At 38.7% G+C, this 21,601-nt stretch overlaps 1 protein-coding gene across 6 annotated transcripts in view; it reads left to right on the forward strand.

Moving 5' to 3' along the window:
* Positions 1–21,601, forward strand: part of RARB (retinoic acid receptor beta) — a 319,504-nt gene that overhangs the window by 236,198 nt on the left and 61,705 nt on the right. For 5 of the 6 annotated variants that reach the window (XM_015618168.3, XM_033511907.1, XM_033511908.1 and 2 more), the window contains one exon: positions 16,865–17,013. In XM_015618168.3, the coding sequence (XP_015473654.1) occupies positions 16,865–17,013 (149 nt within the window). The remainder of the gene's footprint in view (positions 1–16,864; positions 17,014–21,601) is intronic. The other variant, XM_015618171.3, reaches the window with a different exon arrangement.

A 21,601-nucleotide genomic window follows, 5' to 3' on the forward strand; every position in this document is an offset into this window, starting at 1 on the left:
AAAGAATCCGAGACACAAAGTATAAAATATACCTTCTGTTCTCCTTGGACAAGGTGATTTTTCTTTCCCCTGCTTATGCCATATGTAAACTGAATATTATAAAACGATGTAAGTTAAATATACACATGCAGGTGACACTTGTATAGGTTTAATAGGTTAAAGCTTGAATGAGTATTTATAAATTCTCAGAGGGCTCTGGATCTTCACTGCTAAGGACATGATGTTAGAGTCCATCCATAGTTTGGAAGGATTTCCGTTTTATGCACTTTCAGTGACTTACATCTTACCCTCTAAGTGCATCCCCTAGGAAAAAAAGCAGAGAAATGTCTCGCAACAAAGAGATTTTTTTAGCACCGCTTAGTTTCTTTTAATGGTTTGGAGGATCTCTTTCCATTGAACCATAATATTTTTCTCTAGGCTCACATTGTATTTTTAGCAAGGATCTTTGAACAATAAAATGACAAATTAAGGATGTCTTTGTCTTTTACAGCCTTATCTAGTGAAGCACTTAAATGCACTCAACTCTACACCCTCGATTTTAATAAGAGTTTCAGAGACAGAGTGGTTGTATGAGTGAGCCTTTAGTGTATTTTTGTACTGATACTTTTAAGAAATACCAGTAAAAGTTCATGTCACTGTGCTGGATGTTCAGCACAATGAACATCCAGCATCTCCTCTTAAAAATAAAGAAGGATCATTCTTCTTTTAAAGATGCATAGCAGAGATGTGGAACAATTAAACATGTTGACCAGTGTTTCACCAACTGGAGACAAAAACCATTTTGATTTAACACAGATTTCCTTCAGTGGGTGCTTTGATTATAGAAAGCCATTGTGTCTGAAAGATAGAAACAGTGGAAGAAATGGTTCAGTTACTACTTCCCCAAAACCAAACACAAAAACCTCCCACAAAAAAAGAACAAAACCTGAACAAATCAAAAGAAAGCCAACCAAAAAACCCCAAAACAAGCCCACCCCATCAAAACAGTTAAAGAACACAAAAAAATCTCTTGAATCCTGCTTTTTTATTTTTTTTATTTTTTTTTTTTAATGTGAATGCAGCTTGAGATAATTTCTTAAGTGACCATTAAACCACTCTGCTGGTCCTTTCTGCCAGGCTGGCTGATGACACAGCAGCACATCATATAGAGGTGTGTATCTCATCTCCTATGAGAGTTCCTTCATCTTCCAGTCCTGTACCAGAATCACTCTTCTGCCAGCTGGTGGCTGATACCAAGAGGATTTCTAGGTTCTTGCATGATAAGTGAATGTCACAGCATCTGAGTTGATTCAAGTACTTTTTCAAAAATTCCAATTTGGGACCAAGGTGTTCAGGCACAGTGCAGCTCTGCCCTGGCTTTTGGGGGTCTCGGAGCCTCCAGCACTTTTGTTCAGGGACTGGCTGTGGGCAGAGCCCGAGGCAAGAAACAGGCTCCTCTGCCACTTTAATTCCTCATCTTCTACTCAAAAACTCCCAAGAAGACCAGGGTTGCCTGTCTTTCCAAGACTGAACATTCGCTCGCACATGAAGAAAAAGGAGTTGGAAAACTGTGTCACAGTGCCATCTGGCGATACCTGACACCCGGACCTCCCCTTGGGCAAGGGCTGGGGATCTGCAGGCAGATGCTTCCCCCCAGGACCTTGGCTTAGGCACAGGGAAACGCCTGTGCCCCTCAAAGCTTGACTCTCAGGATTTTCCACTCCTCTCTGGGCTGCTCCAATCAAAGGTGCTAAATTCTCTACAAACTTTCCCTCCTTCACAGAGATCCACCCTCACTGATCCACCAGCCTGTGGGTTTTGGCTTAGGGCACCAGTGAAAGGACTGGCTAAAATGCCACGCATGGCTGAACTTTTTTATTGTTAAGATCAGGTCCTGAGCTTGGGGGTTCTTTCTTTGGTTTTAAGCCATTGTTCATGCTGCTGCCTTTCAACTTTTGGTCTGAAGAGGTTTTTCCTTTTCCCCCTCATCTTCCAGAGTAATCCTTAGCATTGCTTTGTTGTTTGAGTTTCCTCTTTTCATTCAGCTGAGGAAGAAATTTTATTAGTTACTGGATGAGGGAGGGTATATGACAAATCCTCTTTAGAAGTTAGCTGGAAAGTCTTGGACTTCCTAAAGATCTTTCTGATTTCACTCCACACTTTGAACACTAAGGTGTAAAATGCAGAGCAAATGGCAAATCACCTATGTCTTTCAGTGTCTTTGATCAGGGAGGCTAACAGGCTACTTTTCCCAAGTCTTCATCCCCTGGTGAACCTCTGCCTTCCTCTCTCCATTTGGAGAGCACATTCCAGCTGTGTTTTTCTAGTTGCACATATAGTCACGTGCTATACAGGTTAGGTATGTGAACTGCTCATCTTTCTATGCTTTGTGCATATTGCCACATTCACTTCTGACACCACACCAAGAAGGATCCATTATCTCCCTGAGGTTTTGAAAAGAAGGCTTCAGCTGCCTGCAAGAAGTCAGAGCTGACTCATATCCTTCTGTGTTTTTTGGTTTTTTTTGTTCTTCCTTCTCCGAATCCTTTCCTTTCTCTGTGTTTTGGTGAGGTCCTGGAAGACTTTTGTGGTTAAAACATGAGCTGTGTGTTAGGATGCACTGCATGTCTGGAGGCAGTTTGGGAAAATAGCTGTTCTCTTCTCCCTGAAATGGAGTCCATTATGAACACTGCAATTGTTCACAGGGGCTGTTTTCACCTTCACCAAAATGTGAAATCAGAGCTCAGTTACAGCATGGTACACTGGCACTGCCCAGCAGTACTGTGTTTGTTATGCTTTTGCTAACTTGGATTTCTGTGCAGAACAAGAAAATACTTTGACAAAAAGAGGTTAGGAAGGAATGACGCAATGTAATGAGATTAAATCAGAGTATTGGTTTCCTTGGAACACATATTTGGCTTTTTATCAACAATCTTTTCCCCATTTTTCAAATAAACACATATTTTCACATGATAACTGTATTTGAAATATTAATCCTTCCAGGGCTGCGTTACCTTTGTTTCTTCTTCAAAGTCCATTACTGTGAAAAGGTTGCTGTTCCTTAGGCTGTTTCAGCTTCAAAAGAATTTTAGGGCCTGGTCTATTGGAAAGCTTGGGGGTATAATTAGTGAAAATGGAAATAGATGCAAGAGAAATTTAGTTCCTGATGTTTTAATTTAGTGTGGTACTACCATGTGTCGTTGAAGAGGATTCTTAAAGGCAAACATAATTATTTCATTATGGTCTTCAGAATGCTTTCATTGGTCTTAATGACAATAAACTGCATAAGGAGTCATACATTTTAATTAGACCTTCTTATATTTACATCAGATAAATAACAAATAATTGATAAAAAATAAGTCTTCTGAATGGATGATTTCACACAGAGCTCTGGTTACAGTTTAATGATAAGATATTTCTCTTATTGTTTTGCATTTTAATTATGTAGCATTATGACTTTAGCAGATATCTCAAAATACTGTTATTTCCATCCATTTCATTAGATTCACAACTTATTTATATGAATCCGAAGAGAGAAGGTGTTTTTCAACATACATACCAGAAAATCTGTTTCTAGCTTTCATTAATTTCAGTTTGAATTAATTTCTTACATACTTTTTTTTTTTTTTTTATTTTTTTTTTTTTTTTTTTTTTTTTTTTTTTTTTTTTTTTTTTGTGACAATCTCTAGTAAAAGCTAGTTGGAAGAGGAGTCAGAGCTTTTCCTGTATCTACATAGGAGCAAGCCCAGCCATGATCAAAACCCCAAAACTTCTGTAGACGTCAAGGAATATTAAATTGTAGGTCTTGTAGTGAAATTTTCTAAGGAAAACTTGGATGCATCTTCCTTACCAGTTTTGTTTAAAGTTTTATGCCTTTGAAAATCCTACTGATACTTTTTTATAACTGTCTGTATACTTCAGCATGCATTTAAAATACCTGGTTTTAATTTTCTTTAACCCCTTTGTTGGTCAGTTTAATACCAAGATAAATTATTTTAGAATTTTGCTATTTACAAGAGTCTTTCCTGTTTGCAAGCTCTCCAGCATTTCATTTTAGTAACAAAACATATTTCACATGATTCATTCCTCAGAGTATAACAAACGCTAATTGTTGTTATTGATTTTAAATTTCACAACCATTACAAGTAACCCAGATGAGTGGCAGATAAAGAGTAATAATCCATGGAGTTCTGGAAGTGTTTCATGTTTGTCTGTAGTACTTTAAGTGATCAATAGTAAGTGCCCCATTGAAACTAACTGCTGTATCAAATAACAGTAAATCAAATGAATGTGCTTACAGATTATTTATTGAAAGCTCTAATTGTTCACTGGGGCCCTGCTTATCTCAGGAAACAATAGAAGGCAGTGATCAGGCAAACTGGTTTGCAAATGCCTGGGGTGCCATGAAACAGCAGGGTCTCCCTATCCCTGGGTGGTATGTGAACTTTCCAAAATGTGCCCCCATCCCACTGGGATTGTCTGGTCCCAGGGTAGGGTGAGGTGAGTTTTCTCAGAGAGCATCCCTTAAGCACATAGGTTACACTTTTTTTAAATTACTCTTTCTATATGTTGTCATCTTTGGATGACAAACTTGTGTCTGGTGGGTAAAGTGTGGGAAAAGAACTAAGAAGATTTTCCAAAATTTATGACTAGTCCGTGTAACAAAAAGCAAAACAGGATCAGATCTTAGAAAGGGAAGTAATGGAAAGCATATTGAACTTACTCTGTGGAAAGCTTGCCTAGTTTATATTACAGTTTGGGTCAACTCTGTGCAGCTATGCAGTTGTCAGACTTGTGCAAATACTAAGAAATTAAAAGCAGAGATTTCTAACAGACAACCCTCCACCGCTGATTTTACTAATTTCTTGAAATGGCTGCTCTATCTTGTCACAGTGACTCAGTGAAATCCACAGGTTGGAGGTTTTCTGGATCTTCAAGTAAAATGGGTAGTCTTACAGATAGTTTCACAGCTATCTACAATTTTTAATATCCTTGAGGTGTTGGCAGTAATACTGTGTCTTAGAATCCTTTGGGTATTGGCAGAGACACAAAACCAGTCCTTCAGAAAGTTTGGGACGATTGCATTGAATGAACTGTGACAACTGGAAAAACATTTGTAAATATTAGCCTAATTTCTCAGAAAATAAGGGTCCAAATCTCTCAAACATGGCAGGAACAGGGACTTTTTCCCCCTAAAGAAAAGGTATGTTTTATGAAATATAAGTATAGTGTAATAGTAGATACTCATAATATAGACATTTTAAAATTATTAGAGCACAGTAACCAGAGATTTTCTAAATTTTAACCTCACAGGGAAAAAGTAGCTTCACTTTTTCGGAGTATGTTTTGCCTTAAGTTTCTTGGGACGTCACTTACCAGGACTGAATGTTGCCTTTTCAGTTCTTTGGAAACAGAGTACTGTCTTTTTGTCATATTCTATATAAAGTATGGCTGAAATTTTTCCTGTTTTCAAGGTAGGGATATTGCAGTCAGTTGTGAATTGCTTATCTGGGAAAAAAAAAAGATTCACTGCTGAAGGCAGGTATTGAATAAGAAAGACCAGGTGACTAGGAAATACTGTTAGCACATATGTGTTTTCCTGAAGTGTGTGCATATTTTTTCACTTCTGAGTGAGAATAATAATGACAGACAAAGTACAGGTAAAATTAGGAGCATTCCTCACTCCAACAGTTTAATAGGAAAATCTACTGCAGGTAGAGAATAGGAAAACAGAATATTGGGAAATGTGCCCTCCAGTCATGGTACTCAACTTGTCTCCAGGCTCTTATGAATGTCTTGTTTTACTGATCTTAAATCTTCTAGGCAGAGTGTGGAAGTGTGCTCTGAGCCACAGTCAAGAGAACTGCTACCAGTTGGCTCTGGGACACTGTGCTTCTTCTCAGATATCAGCTTTTGCTGGACCTACAGTGAGAGGGGCAGAGGGATGTTTACCATGTTAACTGCACTGATGGAAAGTTATAAGAAAAAAAAAATAAAAAAACCAGAACAAACTATTTTATAAACTCAATGTGAAGGTGCTGTGAATTACAAGAAAAGGAAATTTATTAGTGTCTTAGTTTTCATGTTACCTTCCCCACTGTGTTACCATTTTTAGTCTGGCAGGCATGAAATTCAGAAATACTGAAATTCCATTCAGGTGAGCATTACAGCTTGGTAAACTCTATATTTCATTTTCTCTCTCAAAATATAGTGGCAAAGTTCTTCAATATACCATAAACTGGAATTATTTACATTAGCATCAGAAATGTTGGGGTGAGCTGCTCTTAGTACTGCACTGTCCACAGTCTGGCAGGCTGAGGGGATGGAGGAGGACAGAGTATGTCCCTCTTCTGGTCTCAGATGTTGCAAATGTATGTGTGCTGTAGGATGTTAGAAAGGTCAAGTTTTGGTCTGACTGTCCTTGTATTTGCAGATAAGCTCAAGTGATGAAAGCCATATTTTTCCTGTTATTGTGTCATGTCTGAATGGAAATAATGGATTGTTTTAATTATACCCCCACAGAGCAGCGACGTGGGTGCAATTAGGCTAGTGTAAGGAATAATCTTAACACTTACTTGGAAAGTGGGCTACATGGATGTAATACATCCATGTAAAAGCCCAGGGGTTCACTGTGGTGATGCTGGGGCATGGGAGATATGTACTGGGATATCTGTCTCATTTGAGAAGCTACCTTTGCCTTTCCCAGTCTACACCCTGCCCTGTCCTCCTGCAGCAGGCTGCTACTGAACAGCAGCAAGAAACTCATGGCTCCATTTCATGGCCCAAGCCTTGCCAGCTTCAGCAAATGGCCCTGGGTTGTAGGGGCATGGCTGGGAAGCTGGAAATGTGCTCCTCCCCTTCCCACTGCCAGAATGTTGGTAACCTTTGGGAAAGGGCCAAAGGGTGGCTGCCTGGGGTCTGCTGGTTCAGCAGGTTTCATCCCAGCTCCATTGTGGTATGAAACCTTATGTGATAAGGAATCATACTTCTGGGTGGCATAATGCCAAACTAAGGTCTGCAGCAAGGGCCCAAGCAAAGAGATACCAAGCTTCATAGTTGTCCACTGCCTTGTAAAAAAGGTGAGTGCTGTGTGAAGGGGCTGTCAAGGAAAAATAAGGAATTAGACATCCTTTTCAAAGGAAATCAAAACTTAGAATTAGCAAAGCAATAAAAGCCTTCTAAAGTGAAAGCTGGAAACAATACATTTTTAATAAAATGGGCAGTTACTCTAATTGCTGAACCCCTACTGTTCAATTTCTTTTAGTGTCCTTATTCATTAAATTCAGCATACTTACACTTATTATTTACAGATGTATGCGTTTTAACTTGTTTATAGAAACCATGCCTTGCAGAAAGCTGTGGATGGTATAATACTAATTTGTGTTTATTGCTGCCTATAATATGCAATTTTAAAAACAATTAAAGATAGCGGTGAAGCTCATCATTGGAGCCAACTTCCAACTGCCCATGAAAAGTAAAATATTAGTACCGTGTGCTGCCTTAAAAGGTTATAGGCCGTTTGTAGTGAGTTGATAACATACCCATTAATGAAGAATTTACCTGTTCTTAAGGATTTTAAGCTCAGCAGTCTAGTTTCTAGATAATGTTCTAATGTAACCCATTTAAACATATGTGATGGAGTTCATAATTGCCCTTGTAAATGGGTATAGAAAGGAGGGTATATAAATCAATTAGTGATATCCAGCAGTGTGGCTGTAATACAAATTAATTGTAATGATAAGCATTTTAACTGCTACTCTACTAACTTGAAGTAGTTTTGATCACTGAATTGGTTCTTGTTGAGTCACTCTATTAATTTTAGGGTTTGAAAACACTTAAAGATCAAAATGTTCTGAACTAATGGTCCTAAAATTTGAGAAACAAAATGATACGTAAAATATTGCACAGCAAGTCAGTTTTACGGCATTTCCAAAGAGAGCACAATAGTTTTATTTTGTCCATGTGATACTGAACAACTGTGTAATAGTATTACATGATTAAAGATATTAAAACACTCATTTTCTTGTTGGATTCAAACCACAGCAAAAAGTCATGATGATTAGTGTCATAAGATATGTTGACTGTATAGAAAATAAAAAATTTATTTGGCAGACATAGTACCAAAAACTAATACCAGCTTGGATAGGAGGTGAGTTTTGAAGAATAAAATAATTCTTTTAGAATAATACTTTGAATTATTCTGTTTCAAACCCTCAAAATACTATAAAACATTTAATAACTATAAATGGAGACTTTATGACTTAGTAAAATACCTGGATGTGTATAGAGATTATAGCATATATTTCAATGCCTTTTCAATTTTCATTTCTTACTGATGGTACTAGATCTGGGTTTTCTCCCATTCACGTTTACAAGAGCCGTTTTTTGGAATCAGTGGAGTAGCAACACTGTAAAACCTAGCTGAAAAAAAGAATCAGGCCCCTTTTGTTTTTAAGTGTTTCTTTCCTTACAGTGGGCCTTTTCTTAAAATGCTTGATCCTGTAGGGAAAACACTGAATTTGTTACACCACATTTGTATCAATAGGCCACAGAAATAGGCTTCTTTTTAATAAATAAAGAATAAAGATGTTAGAGTTCTCATCCTCTCCACATTTGTGTCTCTTCTTGGCCTATGTCACTTTATTCTACATAAGGATCTGACCATAGGCATTCACAGGTAAAGCAGCCAGGGTCTAAATCATAAGAAAATTTCATTTGCAAAGGAAAATCTAACTTCATGCAGATGATGGCACAATTATGTTTTGTTTTGTTTTTTTTTAAAGAAGATTCTATTTTTCAGTTTTGCAATAATGCGGAATTTTCACTTGAGACTGATGCAGTTTTGCATTGTAACAGACAGGCAGAAAATCACCGACCTGAAAAAACTACAGAGCTAGCATCTTTCGGATGTTTTTCTTCAGTTTTCCATACGATTTATTTTTTTCATTTAACATGTTTTCTTTTTCATTTTGAAGGTAGGCCCCTAATACAAAGTGATGAGCTGCTGCCCTGTAAACTCTGCCTGCAAAACCCTGCGGCCATCCTGTCTCTACTCTTACTTTCACCCTGGCTCACTCATGGTGTCTGCCTGGCCATTTATTTAGTGAAAGACGCTCCTGTTCTCAGTTACTAGCATGTCATTAAGTCTTGCTGTCTTGAGAGTAACACAGGTATAACCAGATGCAGTTCTTGGCCCTGATATAATTAATCCTGACAAGCTTCCTGCTTTCCACGTTTGCTCAGGTGTAAATACATCTCTGGCTATATGGACACATAAACCCAAATGTGGAACTACTTTGCTGACATAGCTGTTAAAAAAAAAAAAAAAAAATCTAGCCTGAAAAGCAGTATAATTTTCTTTGAAAAGGTGATGTTAGTAATACATACTACCTCAGGGTTTAGTGGAGCTGGTGCTTGAGAACCAGAAATTGCAAACCTGTGGAGCAGCTGCAGCCTCCTTGTTGTTCTTTACTGCTAACTGTAGTATATATGTGTGTAGAGAATGTACTTGCAAAAAGCTGTGACTCTGCTGGGAGAAGCACCAAAAGTGGTTGCAGTGACAGCTTCCCCCATGTACCTGTGGGACACAAGAAAAAGATGCAGCAGTTTCAGATAAAGGTTTTTTAGGGTGTTTTTTTTCAGAAATACCTGTTTATATGTTGGTGTTTTTCAGGTCATAGATACTCAATTTGTAAGACTAACCTGCTAGGTTCAGATATAACATCTTGGTGGTATGTGAGGCTTGGACAGTACAGTCAAGAGTAGAGGATTTTGTGGCAGTTTGTAGTGCTGCTTATGCCTGTGTGGTACACAGCGTTCACGTGCACAGCTGTGACTGTGCTGCCTTCAGGAGAGGGTTCAGGATTTCTCTTAGGCAACTCAGTTCCCTGCCAGGGCATTCCTGTGTAGTTGTATGTGTGATGGTAATCTTATAGAAAGCTGATTTTCAGCTGGCTGCAGAGATCAGAAAATGAAGGCAAGGTTTCATCATCTCTCCTGAGTTCCCTGCTGGGAGCAGCAGTGGCTCTTGGAGGCAGAGTGCACCCAGCCCTGTCCTGGGTCACAGTGGGCAGGTGAGTGGGGTGCACATGCAAACTTGGGGGTGCTTCAGAGCCCCTGCAACAGAGGGACCGAGTACAGACCTAACAGACTTCCCTGCTTTGTCATGTATCCCATGTGAAACCTAGGACAAGACATGTAAGGCTGTATTTTGAGGACACTGCTTAGTGCTGTAGACACCTAGGTTCACAGTTGCTATTGAAAATCCCAGCTGGGTACTGCTTGCATTTTTCTAGGAATTTATGATGCAAGCAGATAAAGCTCTTTCACTGTCAGGGCTTCTGTTTCCTGTCTGTAAAGTAAGAATAGCTCTTCCCTTATCTCACTTAGGTGTTACAAAGGTAAAAATATGAATGCTCATGGGTTATTCATGTACTGGAGTGGCAGAGACCATGCTTGTAGATCAGATAAGCAGAAGAGAGAAGGATCTTTCACACTGCTAAATATGGCAGAACCAGAAGCGGTGCTGGTGTGTCTGTGTGGCCAGGGACAACAGGGCCTGAGGAGAGTCACTCAAGGAATCTGTGCAGGAATGTCGCTCTGGAAGATGTGCTGGCAGGTGGAGCTCCTGGAGTGCCTTATTAAATGCCAGCATTAAATGCCATGTTCAACTAATGGATTGATAAAGAGGCCAAACTGTGTCATGACAGAAAAGTATGTTACAAAAGAATTTCTACTCTTCAGTGGGCAACTGATAGAGATTATTTGGGGGAATAATAAAATCTGTGAAGAAATATAATAGAAATTATATTGTGAGAGTGGAATAGAGAAATAACCAGAAGATAGATGCTGTTGTCTTCTGACTTAGAGCAAAAAAGTCTGTTTAGCTCTGCTATTTCTACTATTGCAAACTATTTCTTGGCTCTAATCACCTGATATGAATACAGGTTTCAAAGGGCTATACTCCCGTTGTATGGCCAAGATCAGTATCCACCGACTCCACTGACTTACGTTACATGACTCTGCTGGTTAACATTACAGATTTGCAATTGAAACTTGGCAATTTTGTTGATGAAAGACATGAAGGAATATGATGCAGCTCTCTCTCTCACCGTTCTAAACTGGGAAAGAAGCAGCAAATGAGTGTAAACTCTTCTTTTCTGTCAGTTAACAAATACAACTTTGTGTATACACAGCAAAAGCATTTGTTGAATATGAAATTTGTTGGGTTTTTTTTGAATCATACTTTAAATTTAGTCTGTGTTTTAACATTGAAATGCTACAGTAGTTAAAATGAAAGCTCTCTAAGGACCTGCATTGCAAGTAATGTCTCCCCTCAAGGCTGTGGAGGCCTTTCAGGGTTCATTCTTTCAACTATCTTTTGACTTGGCGGGATCACGATCATTACCATTATTTGAATTGGAGTATCACTGGAAAGTCCTGCAGCGCCAGTTACTGTACAGCACATTCTGAGGCCCTGCCCAAAATAGTGCACTGTCTAAATGCATGAGATGCAGAAGGGTGGGGGAAGAAAATACTGTCCTGATGGTATGTCTGGCTGCAGTGAAGCAATGGCCAAATTTGTACTTGGAACTTCATTAGGGTGAGGATATCAGAGCAGAGAGTGTGCTTCACTGCTTCTTGTACTCCGAGGCGGAGGGCAGAGTTCAGCAGGACCCCTCTTCTCCCAGATGCTTCGGGACAGAAGCCAGCTGTCCCTATCGCTCTTTAGCTGACAAGAGTTGTAGCAGCAAAAGTACTTCAGCTTTAGAGAACTCCTGCCAACTCGGCTGTGCCTATCGGGACTTGCACCTTGTCTGAGATAGTTTTGGCAGCAGCAGCCCGTGCCCTTTACATGGCCCTTAAAGTGCCCGGGTCTGAGACTCCTTTTAGGTGACCTTGTGTGCAGTTTTGTCCATTAGTCCTGTCCTTGCAAACCAGGCTTTTGAGCTCTATAACCTTTACTTCTTTCTAGTTCTGTTGTTCTTTTAATCAAACTGTATGAATCCTGAGCAGCACATAGTGGAAACCTGTTAGATATCTGTTAGCTTTTAAAATAACAGAAAAGGCTCATTTTTGATTGGACACCCTCAAAAAGAAACAAGTCATGGAATTTCATCTTCTGATGTGCCTGTTGAAAGTAGAATGCCCCTTTTCAGACCAAATGCAAGCCACTAGACTTTAGAGGGTTTCTTTGGCTTTTGTATCAAATAGAATACCACCAGAATACCACCCTTTTTTAAAGGACAGTCTGGTAGACATGAATGACTTGATTAAAATTAATGCTGGAAAAATGATAACCAAGAATTAAAATAGAATAAATATATTTAACATTATAGCTTTAAGCCAGATGTGTGCAGCTACGATGACATAAATAAAAAAAGGAACCCTCAAATGTAGAAAACCAACTTTCTTAGGTACTTCTGAAAATCCTGGTATTAATATCTCCATCTGAAGTTTTTGTAGGTTTTAATCCAGGTATGTTGTGTTCACTTGTAATAAGAAGCATTCCTTCCTGACCTTCGATGCATACCTAGCTCTATAAGGAAAGATTTTTGACTGTGGTCATTTTTTCTGTGTTGATTAACATTTGCACATGGCTTCTTCCCCTGAGCCTTTTCCTCAGTCCTCCTGTCCTCAGTCCACTCCACCTCCGTGCGTCCCCCCCCGGGAAAAGCAGCGATCCAGCACAGCAAGTGCCAGTAGTGACGCAGTAGCACAACTCCTTTGCTTTGTGCTTCTTTCTTTGCAAGGGAGAAAATGGGAGTCTTTCCATAAGGGGAGACTTTGTTTTCCTCTTTCTGTTGTCTGTGATCCCCACCTGTTGTATATATGGTAAAAATATCTGGGACTTATAACCCAGCAACAGTACGCAGCTAGAGTCATGTGTGACCGGGTCAAACACACACTCGCTGGAGGGTCATGGCCAGGTTACTAAGTCAAGGCTGGCAAGTCTCCACGATAATGTTTTCTTTCTCTCTCACTCTTTTTTTTTTATTTTTTTTTTTTTTCCTTCTCCCCTTGTCTCTCTTCCAAACAAGAGTTTTAAAAAACCCAAACCCTCATAACAATGCAAACTATTTGAGCATGACAAATTCAAAGAAGTTTTTATTAAAAAAAAATAAAAATGAAGGGGGGGGCAAAGTCAATGATATTTTGGATTTAATTTTATAGTATAGTTTTATGTGGCACATGAAAGAGAGAAATTTGTATTGAAACAATTGAGACCCACTTTCCCAGTTCCTGGCTCTTTCCTGGAAGATGATTAAAAGCAGACTTTTTTTTCCAGACGAGACATAAAAATTAAATGATCTACAGTATATAGTTATTTTTTCAAATGTTTGGAGGCTTATAAATAACTTCTACAATCAAATGCACACATACAAGCAGCAGAGAATCTGGTTCTAATTACTTGTACTTTAGTTGAACTTTGGCGTTTCCTTTGACTTTCTGCCTAATGTATGTGAGCTGAGTGCCTTGCACTCCTGCAGTGAATTCACAAAAAGAAAAAAAAAAAAGAAGGAAAAGAAAAGGCAAAAAATCCAGACTCTTGTTGGTGCCAACAAAAATGAGGGTTAACAGAATGTTTTGACCAAATGCAACACTTTGCTATTCACCCTAATTAGCTGAAATTGCTGCTTCCCACCAGGGACCCTGAGCTCAGTATTCAAAATTCCCTTGAGGCTATCCAGGAAATGCCATTTGCTTTACAACTTCTTATTCTTTTAAAACTCAACTGTCCAAAGTGTGCATTAACATGCAAGCTTAATAATCTAAGCTTCTAGGAGAACATGAAGCATTTTGCAGTGCCTGCCTGCTTCTACTTGGTCTCAAAATAAAATACCTTCTCCATCTGTCAACACAGTTTAGCTGGCAGTAAATTAGCTCTCAGAAAGCACGCTGTGCTTTTAAAGATCTTATCTGCTACTTTATCTAACCTTTAGAAAAATTTCAGACATCTTAGGAATTGTGAAGTGACCGATTGTTTGAGAGTCCCTGTGTGTTTAAGCTGCATTCAGGTGTTGGGTGACAACACCAAGGCTCTGTTGTCTCAGGTGAGTAGGGATCCTGAATTGTCACATCCCACAGGACAAGAAAGCAGGGCATGAAAAAAGTTGCATTTTTTTAATTCTCTTTTTTTTCCCCCCTTGAATTCTTCCCAAAATTGTAGGACTGCTTTAAAAATGCTTCTTCTGGGAAAAGTCAACTGTCCACTCTCCATCCTTTATTTTTTTCCTTATTGCTTGTGTAGACATGCATAGAAGAAAGCAGCTTCTGCTGTCATGCATCCATTAGCTGTCAACATGTTGCAAAAATAACACTTTTTACCTCCTGAGCATGAGTTGCTACAGATGCCTGCACAGGACTTCTGCACAGGCACTGCATACTTTTTCAAGTAAAGCTAAATCCAAGGAAGAGTAGTAAGTCAGAAACTGGAGTAAGAGTCAAGCATGGCTTGAACCTGGGTTCAAGTCTTCTCCAGAAAACTGCACACCTTGCCTGTGTTCAAAACTGAATGTGCCCAAACTAGATTTTTCTATACAAAAAAGCACTAACAACCCCCTCCCCCCCCAATTCCCAAATAAAAACCCCCAAACTTACCAACCAAAATAAAACAACCTAATCAAACTGCCTAGACAGTTGTTCAGCTAATGCAAGCATTATTTTAAGATTAAGTCCTTTTAGTGGCACATGTGTATGGGTGTTTTGGGGACAATCTTCTGATTTCCATTGGCTCCTTCCTAATCATATACCTTTTCAAATTTTCCTGAAAAATATTCTCTAGCAGCACCTTCAACACTTCACTTGCTGACTGTGTGGTGTATTTATGAACTGAGTTGGTTGCATAATCTCTTCTGGGTATCACAATCTCCTGTTATTTCTACAGTGCTTGACAGACCTCTCTGGTGTACAATACTATTTGTAGTTGGAATGCTACTATTGGATGCTGGTACTTGTTTAGGATGAATTGATGAATAAATAGAAGTGTATCAGTATTACTCCTGAAAGGCTGCTTTCTCCAAACTGAAATCACAGAAGGATTGCAGGAGAGCAGTTGTTTTATTGAATGACACAACCTTGTTTTCCCATGGGGAGCCTAAAAGCTGCCTTTTACTGGGCTGGGAGAGTTGAATGAGCTAATACAAAACACATTGTCTGCTGGTATTGGAGTTTTAAAGCTAAAATTTTATCATTCCATAGACTCGTTGGAAGCCACCATAATTCATGTATGAGCATGAAATAAGGCAAGGAATGTTTGGGGCTTCTCAAGGGCATTTGATGAATCTAACTTTAATTTAGAAGTACTAATAGATTATTGATTCAAGCGGGGTGGCTGTGCAGAGATCAATAACAGAGCACTCTCTGTCTCTCTTAAATACCAAAAATTACTGTTGAAAAGAAATGATAATTCTCACATGAGTTTTCATTAAGAAAAAGCTTCATTAAAGTTTTCTTTGTGTGGAGCATGTAGATGTTTGACAAGTTCAGTTTATTTAATACTGAAAAAGATGAGAATAGTTATTGACATTGTCTTAATGTCACAATTTATGGAGCCATGTTACTTTACTTATTTTAGTTTCCTGTTTTTTCACAGCCTCCTTATTGTTAGATGTATAAATAAATTTCAAAGGTATTTCTTTACTTAGATCAGAGCCTTTAATACTTTACTCTGGCATTTATTTTCTTCTCAAGATGCATCTGTCCTTGAAGTTGATACTAGCTTAACCCAAGGAAAAATGGCAGAAAGGGACCCTTCTCTCACAAGTAATCAGAGCTTGCCTCCTGTGCTGTGATGTCCTCTATGAATTCAGCAACACATGGGTTGACAATGAATCATGAGCTCAGTAGAAATGTATCATCATTGTAATCTGAAAAATATCATGTACAGTAAATCTTGTCTAAGATTTTTCCATTGAGTAATATTCTTTAGAGCCTGCTGTTCGTACTCTGGTTATTTAGCTCTGCTGATAGTGCCTAATATTTCTGGATAGATCTGAGTTCACAGATCCTGTCATTCCTGTATATCTGTTGAAAAGTTAGAGGGATTTATCTGAGAAGCAGCAGACGGCTAGGTGAAACATGAAAATGTATTGCACATCCACAGTAAACGTGAGGAATGATGACAGCATATCAGAGAAAACTAATGCAGATGTTTTGGAAAGATGTAGTTCACATGTCTTATCTTGCATCGTAGAGCTTTCACGTCCTTTCCCTGAAAGGGGCTACTGGCTTTTCAGCAGGCTCAAAACAAATGACCATCTAGAAATATTAAGGCAATAAAGGGATATGGGGGGTCATAATATATAAGTAGCTTTTTCTCAGAGAGGTGTCCTGATGTTACAGGTCCTAAGGCAGTTAAGGAAGTGTTGCTGGGTTGTGCTAGTTTTGCAGATTAAAAAAAAAAAAGGGCAACTTGTTTAGGTAATTTTCACTTCAGGACTCACACTATTTACATATATCCTGATATGTGCTGCTATCCTGCTAGGTCAGAATTGCATATTGGAGGATAAAACACTCTCCCAAGATTAGGTACCCATCACAGTTTCCCTTTAAAGGCTGATATCCAACCTGCACATGTGGTTGCTATACAATTCAATAGGCTAAAACCGGAACATGAGCCAAAAGTTGTCCTTTCTGGGAGCCTGGTAAGATTCATGCCCTACATCTAAATTATTTGGTACTTTAAAATATAGTTTTAAGGCTGTAGGATGTAATCTTGCCATTATTTGCCTTGCTTAGCTCCCTTTAAATTTTACTAGGAAAGACAAATTAATGTTTATTATGGAAAGAAGGGTATGGGCCAGTTTGATACTTACAATATGGTTATATATAGTAATTTATTCAAAATAATTATGAATCATTCAATTTTTTTTTTCTTTTGTAGCAGTTGAAACTCAGAGCACCAGTTCTGAGGAACTTGTTCCGAGCCCTCCTTCACCACTTCCACCCCCTCGTGTTTACAAGCCCTGTTTTGTTTGTCAAGACAAGTCATCTGGATATCACTATGGTGTCAGTGCTTGTGAGGGATGTAAGGTGAGTGCCATCATCTCCCTTTCCTTTTATAGGGGTGCATTTCATCTTAGGAGAGGGATAAAACAATGCAGTTTGGTGTGACTTGGTTGTCTTCAAAGACGGCTGTAACTTTCTTGCATGATTTAATTCTGATTCATGACTAAAGACAAGTAAATTACCATCATTCTTGGAATTAATTCCCATTGTAATTTCTGCTAAATATGTCTTTCAGGGACCTCCTGAAGTACTGACTCACATGAAAATGGGGTCATAGATGTAGACATAATCAAAGAATAAACAGAAAACTTTTGAGACTCTTCATTGTACATCTGTAGGTCAGATATTCCCTGAGATCTCACGTAGCCCTTGGCTGCTCTTGGCCTTTTTCTGTGTACTTGTACCTCTCTGTTACCCAGGGGGTAGAGTTTGGGAACAGGATCTGATCATCTGGAAATTTTTGGTGCTGTCTCTAGCTATGTAACTAATCTCAAATCGATCTGGGAATTTGAGGATTAGCAGGTTTGTATTTGCAAGATTTAATCTGTCAGACTTCATTGCTGGCAGATCTGCCAGCTGCCTTCCAGTGCTGTGATTGTCAGAGCATGAATTGATGACTGTCCATAGGATGCAGCGATGAAACACACCACTCAAAAGTAGAGAAAATCTGAAGACACCTGGCAGAGAAGCAATGTCATTTACACCATGTTTGTGTGGCAATAATTGGAGGTGTGCACACAGTGTGCACTTCCATCCATGCAAAGAAGAAGGTAGAGTGAAAAATGGTAGAGAATGATATCATAGGGCAGATGCTCTCATAGATAAATTTGTTAGCATACCCTAGTGCAATGATCTTTCTTAACAGTTAAAGACCTATGATTTTCATCCTTTAGCTTAAAATAGATGTGTAGTGTTTAGTACAGTACTAATGCATGCTGAAAATGTGACAGGTGCTATAGCCATATAAATAAAGTTCTTAGAATAAATTAACAAAAGACATTTTGCTGGTTTATTTTTGTGATTTAGTTAGCCATTTTTACTTTATCCTTTGAAAATTCAACTTCTTCCATGCTAGTGGCATTTTGTACTTATATAAAATATCACAGTCCTGCGTTTGTGTCATTAGACAAAAAACTAAAGGACTGAAATCTGGTTTCTCCCCTTTTTTATAGCTGTAGTGACTGAATTAGTGGAAGTAACTTCTTAATCTCACCTCAGTTTTAGAACCTCTTTCTGGAATTATTGAGGTTTTTCTTAGATGTCCTGTCTGTATTTTTTTCTTTTAGATACCACAACACTATCACAACTTAACTATTTTTTAAGAAGAACTTAGCTGATTTCTTAATCTCATAATACTCAGATGCTAACATGCAAATGCTGGTAGTGTAACTTGCTCACCCACGTTACCTCTAATCACAGACATAATTGCAGACCGTGGCAGGAAGGTCACATGTCCCTAAGAGTTAATTCTTTCTGAAAAATATGCAAAAATACACTGTAGGACTTTCACTGGCCTACTGCAAAGCATTTTCATAAATAATTAAAGCATGATCTCACTTGTCAGAATACATGAGGAAATCCATCTTGTAATGTGTTAGCCATTACTCAACAAGAACAAAAATATTGTCTTCACTTACTTGCTAATTTGCAAGATGGGGTAATTCAGCACTTAACGATAGCTGATGTTAAAATAAGAGAAAAAAAAAGATTAGTTACACTCAAAGCCTGTCAGTCTATGAGAAATAACAAGACTCCAAAGTAGTAACTTGGCTGCTTGAGACTGGTAATATTTGGGTTTGTTGATGCTAGCTCTGCAACAGGTTGGACTAATGTTTTATGGAATCTCTTCCATGGATTGAATCAGTATCCTTAGCAAATAGTAGAAAACAGTAAGAACATGGTGTGGCTGCTGAATCAACCACTGGTCCCTTTGGTGGACAGTCAGGTGCTACATTTGCTGTTGAAAGGTATCTGAGCTTTCAGGTCAACAGAAGTGGTGAGCTGGATGTCAGCAGAGAGCAGACAGCAGACTGCAGCAGCAGAGGATACCTCAGAAACCTGTGTTGCCAGTTTCCACTCTTTTTCTGAAGAATGTTACCCTTTCCTTGTCACTCTATTGGGAATGGAGAGAAGAACGACACAGACTCTCTTGTGTGTTGAACAGGAGAGCAAAGCTTATTATTCTTGATCTTCTTTTATAGACATGTTCAAGAAAGTCCAAGAGGTAAAACTCTCATTGGTTATTAAAGCAACACATCTACCATCGTTGGTTAAGTGTAACATCACTTCTTGACTGTTTTCCTAAACACCACCTGCAAAGATTGTTGTTCTTTACCAAGGACTGTTGGATTCTTTCTCATGCTTTCTCAAGCCAGAATGAGAAGCCTGTGACTTAGTTTCACACAGGCTCTATTCCCTTCTTTTTGCATTTAGCATCCACATTTCCTCTTGTGCCCTTTTTGACTGTTTGGTTTATTTTTCTTTTCCTTCATCTTTACACTTGCTTTCATACTGTCATCAGCTGTTGGTCCTGTACCTCAAGAAAACTACCACCTTGAACTTCTGATTTGTATACTTACAGGCTTCTTCCTGTTCATTCTCAAGTCTACTTTCACCCTCTGTTCTCAATATCTGTTCTTCATGCACCTCTTTTCTTTCCAGCCTTTTTCGTACAAAATTAGCCCGTTTCTTTGCAAGTTCAGTAAGCACTGAGAACTGAGCACTGCTGCTTGAGGAAGCCTTCTCTCTCGTGGATCTCTGCCTTTCTGTTGATTAACCAAAGTTTATTAGAGAGCCTGTGTTTCACTGAAGGCTTCTGCTTGGTATGGAGCTGCAGTTTCATGCTGATTCTTTGGTAAATCAAGGGAGTATTTTATTATTATTATTATTATTATTATTAGTAGTAGTAGTAGTAGTAGTAGTAGTATTAGTATTAGTATTAGGAAGTATTTGTGTTACAGCCTTTTGTGTCATTAGGAAACTCAAATTCATTACCCCTTTACCTTGAAGACACATTTTCATACATTTTCAAAGAGCTCTGTTTTCTTCAAGATTTTTCACTGAAGCTGACCAGTTGGGATGGGGAGAGGCAATCTCATTCCATAAGTAACTAGAATAAAATATCAGCCAATCCCTTTCTTTCTCTTTTCATCTGACTGTTGCAATGTTCTCCTTTTTCACTTCTATTTTCCCTTCTTCTTTCTTCATCAAATTTGCAGTCTCCATTCTGTGATGTTAAATCCTAAATTCACTAATTTTTTCTCCTGCATTTGCACCTTCCTATGTTCTGAAGTCCTTTTCTCAAGTCTTTTCTTTTTTTCCCTTCTGTCTCATTTACCTTTCACTTTGAACTCCTGGCAGTCTTGTTTCCCAAGGGAAACACAAATGGAAAACTCTGCTCATATCATATTTATCTAATTAGGACCCTGATCTTTTGTTTCTCTGTCCTGGCTTTCCATTTGTTTTCCTCTAGTTTTCTCTCTGTTTCCTTCTCTTTTGCCTTTCTCTTTTGAGCTCCAGTGAAGCTGCTGCTGCAGTGATCATTGTTAGTCATCATCTAATGCAAGGGACAATTTTCTGTCCTATGGGTTTTGGGTTGATGGCTGCCTTTGATTCATCAGGCTTTCTTTTTCCTGGCTTTCAGGACTCTTTCCTTGCTAATTTTTCAATATGTCCTTAAATGGCTCTTTATCCAGTTCCTAGTGCCATTCCCCAAGGTTCAGTTCTTTGGTTTTCTATTTTAAAAGGCATTGTTTACTGACCTCTTTTTATGGTAGACCAATGGGGGATGTCATGGCAATATTCTGCTTATAACAGGTGTATTTTTAATTGAGACCCTTCCAGCCAGGAGCCCTTGGAGAGCTGTGGATGGTGGCTATAACCTTGTGATGTTCAATTTGGGAAACACTGAGCTGTAAATTTTATCTTCCCATAGCTGCCACCAACCCATGGATGATTTCCAAAGTACCCCTATTTCTGACTTCTCCCCTCCCATCTTTCCCTGGCGTGTCGTCTTGCTCACCTCACTGCTACCTTGGACACAGAGTTCATGAAGACAGAGCTTTCCATCCTCTCTTTGTGTCATCACCAACAATAATGTCAGTTCTTTCAGACATCCTGTCATGATGACATAATTTCTGGTCTGCAGAAATCTGAATCTGGTCTGCTTCTGATTCTATTTTACCCTACAGATTTATTTTTTTTTTTTACAGATTTTACCCTGTCTGTTGTCATTTCTCCTCCAGAATCTGAGAATCTGGCTTCAACTGTCTTCACTGTCAAACCATTGCTGTGGTCTTCTCACATAGGATTGGTGCCTTCTCCTATTTTTGCTTCCTCTTTTCCCACTCACTGTCTTCCTTGGTTTTTACTTTTTCAGGTACCTGGGAACAACCTCCTAATCTCCTTTGCCAAATACTTTAGTGACCTTGCTGTCTTATTCATTACTGGAGTCTTCTGTACTGTGCCATAGTAGGAAGACTGTTCTGTGGCTTGTGTTGATATGTTAGTAATTTAAGGTTTTCAGAGGATGAAGTGTTTCATAATAGGCACTTGTGAACCACAATGAGAATTTCAAACTGGTTAAAAGAAAAAAAAACCCAAATGAGCTTCT

This window comes from Parus major, chromosome 2, assembly GCF_001522545.3.
Source record: "Parus major isolate Abel chromosome 2, Parus_major1.1, whole genome shotgun sequence".
Taxonomy (NCBI): domain Eukaryota; kingdom Metazoa; phylum Chordata; class Aves; order Passeriformes; family Paridae; genus Parus; species Parus major.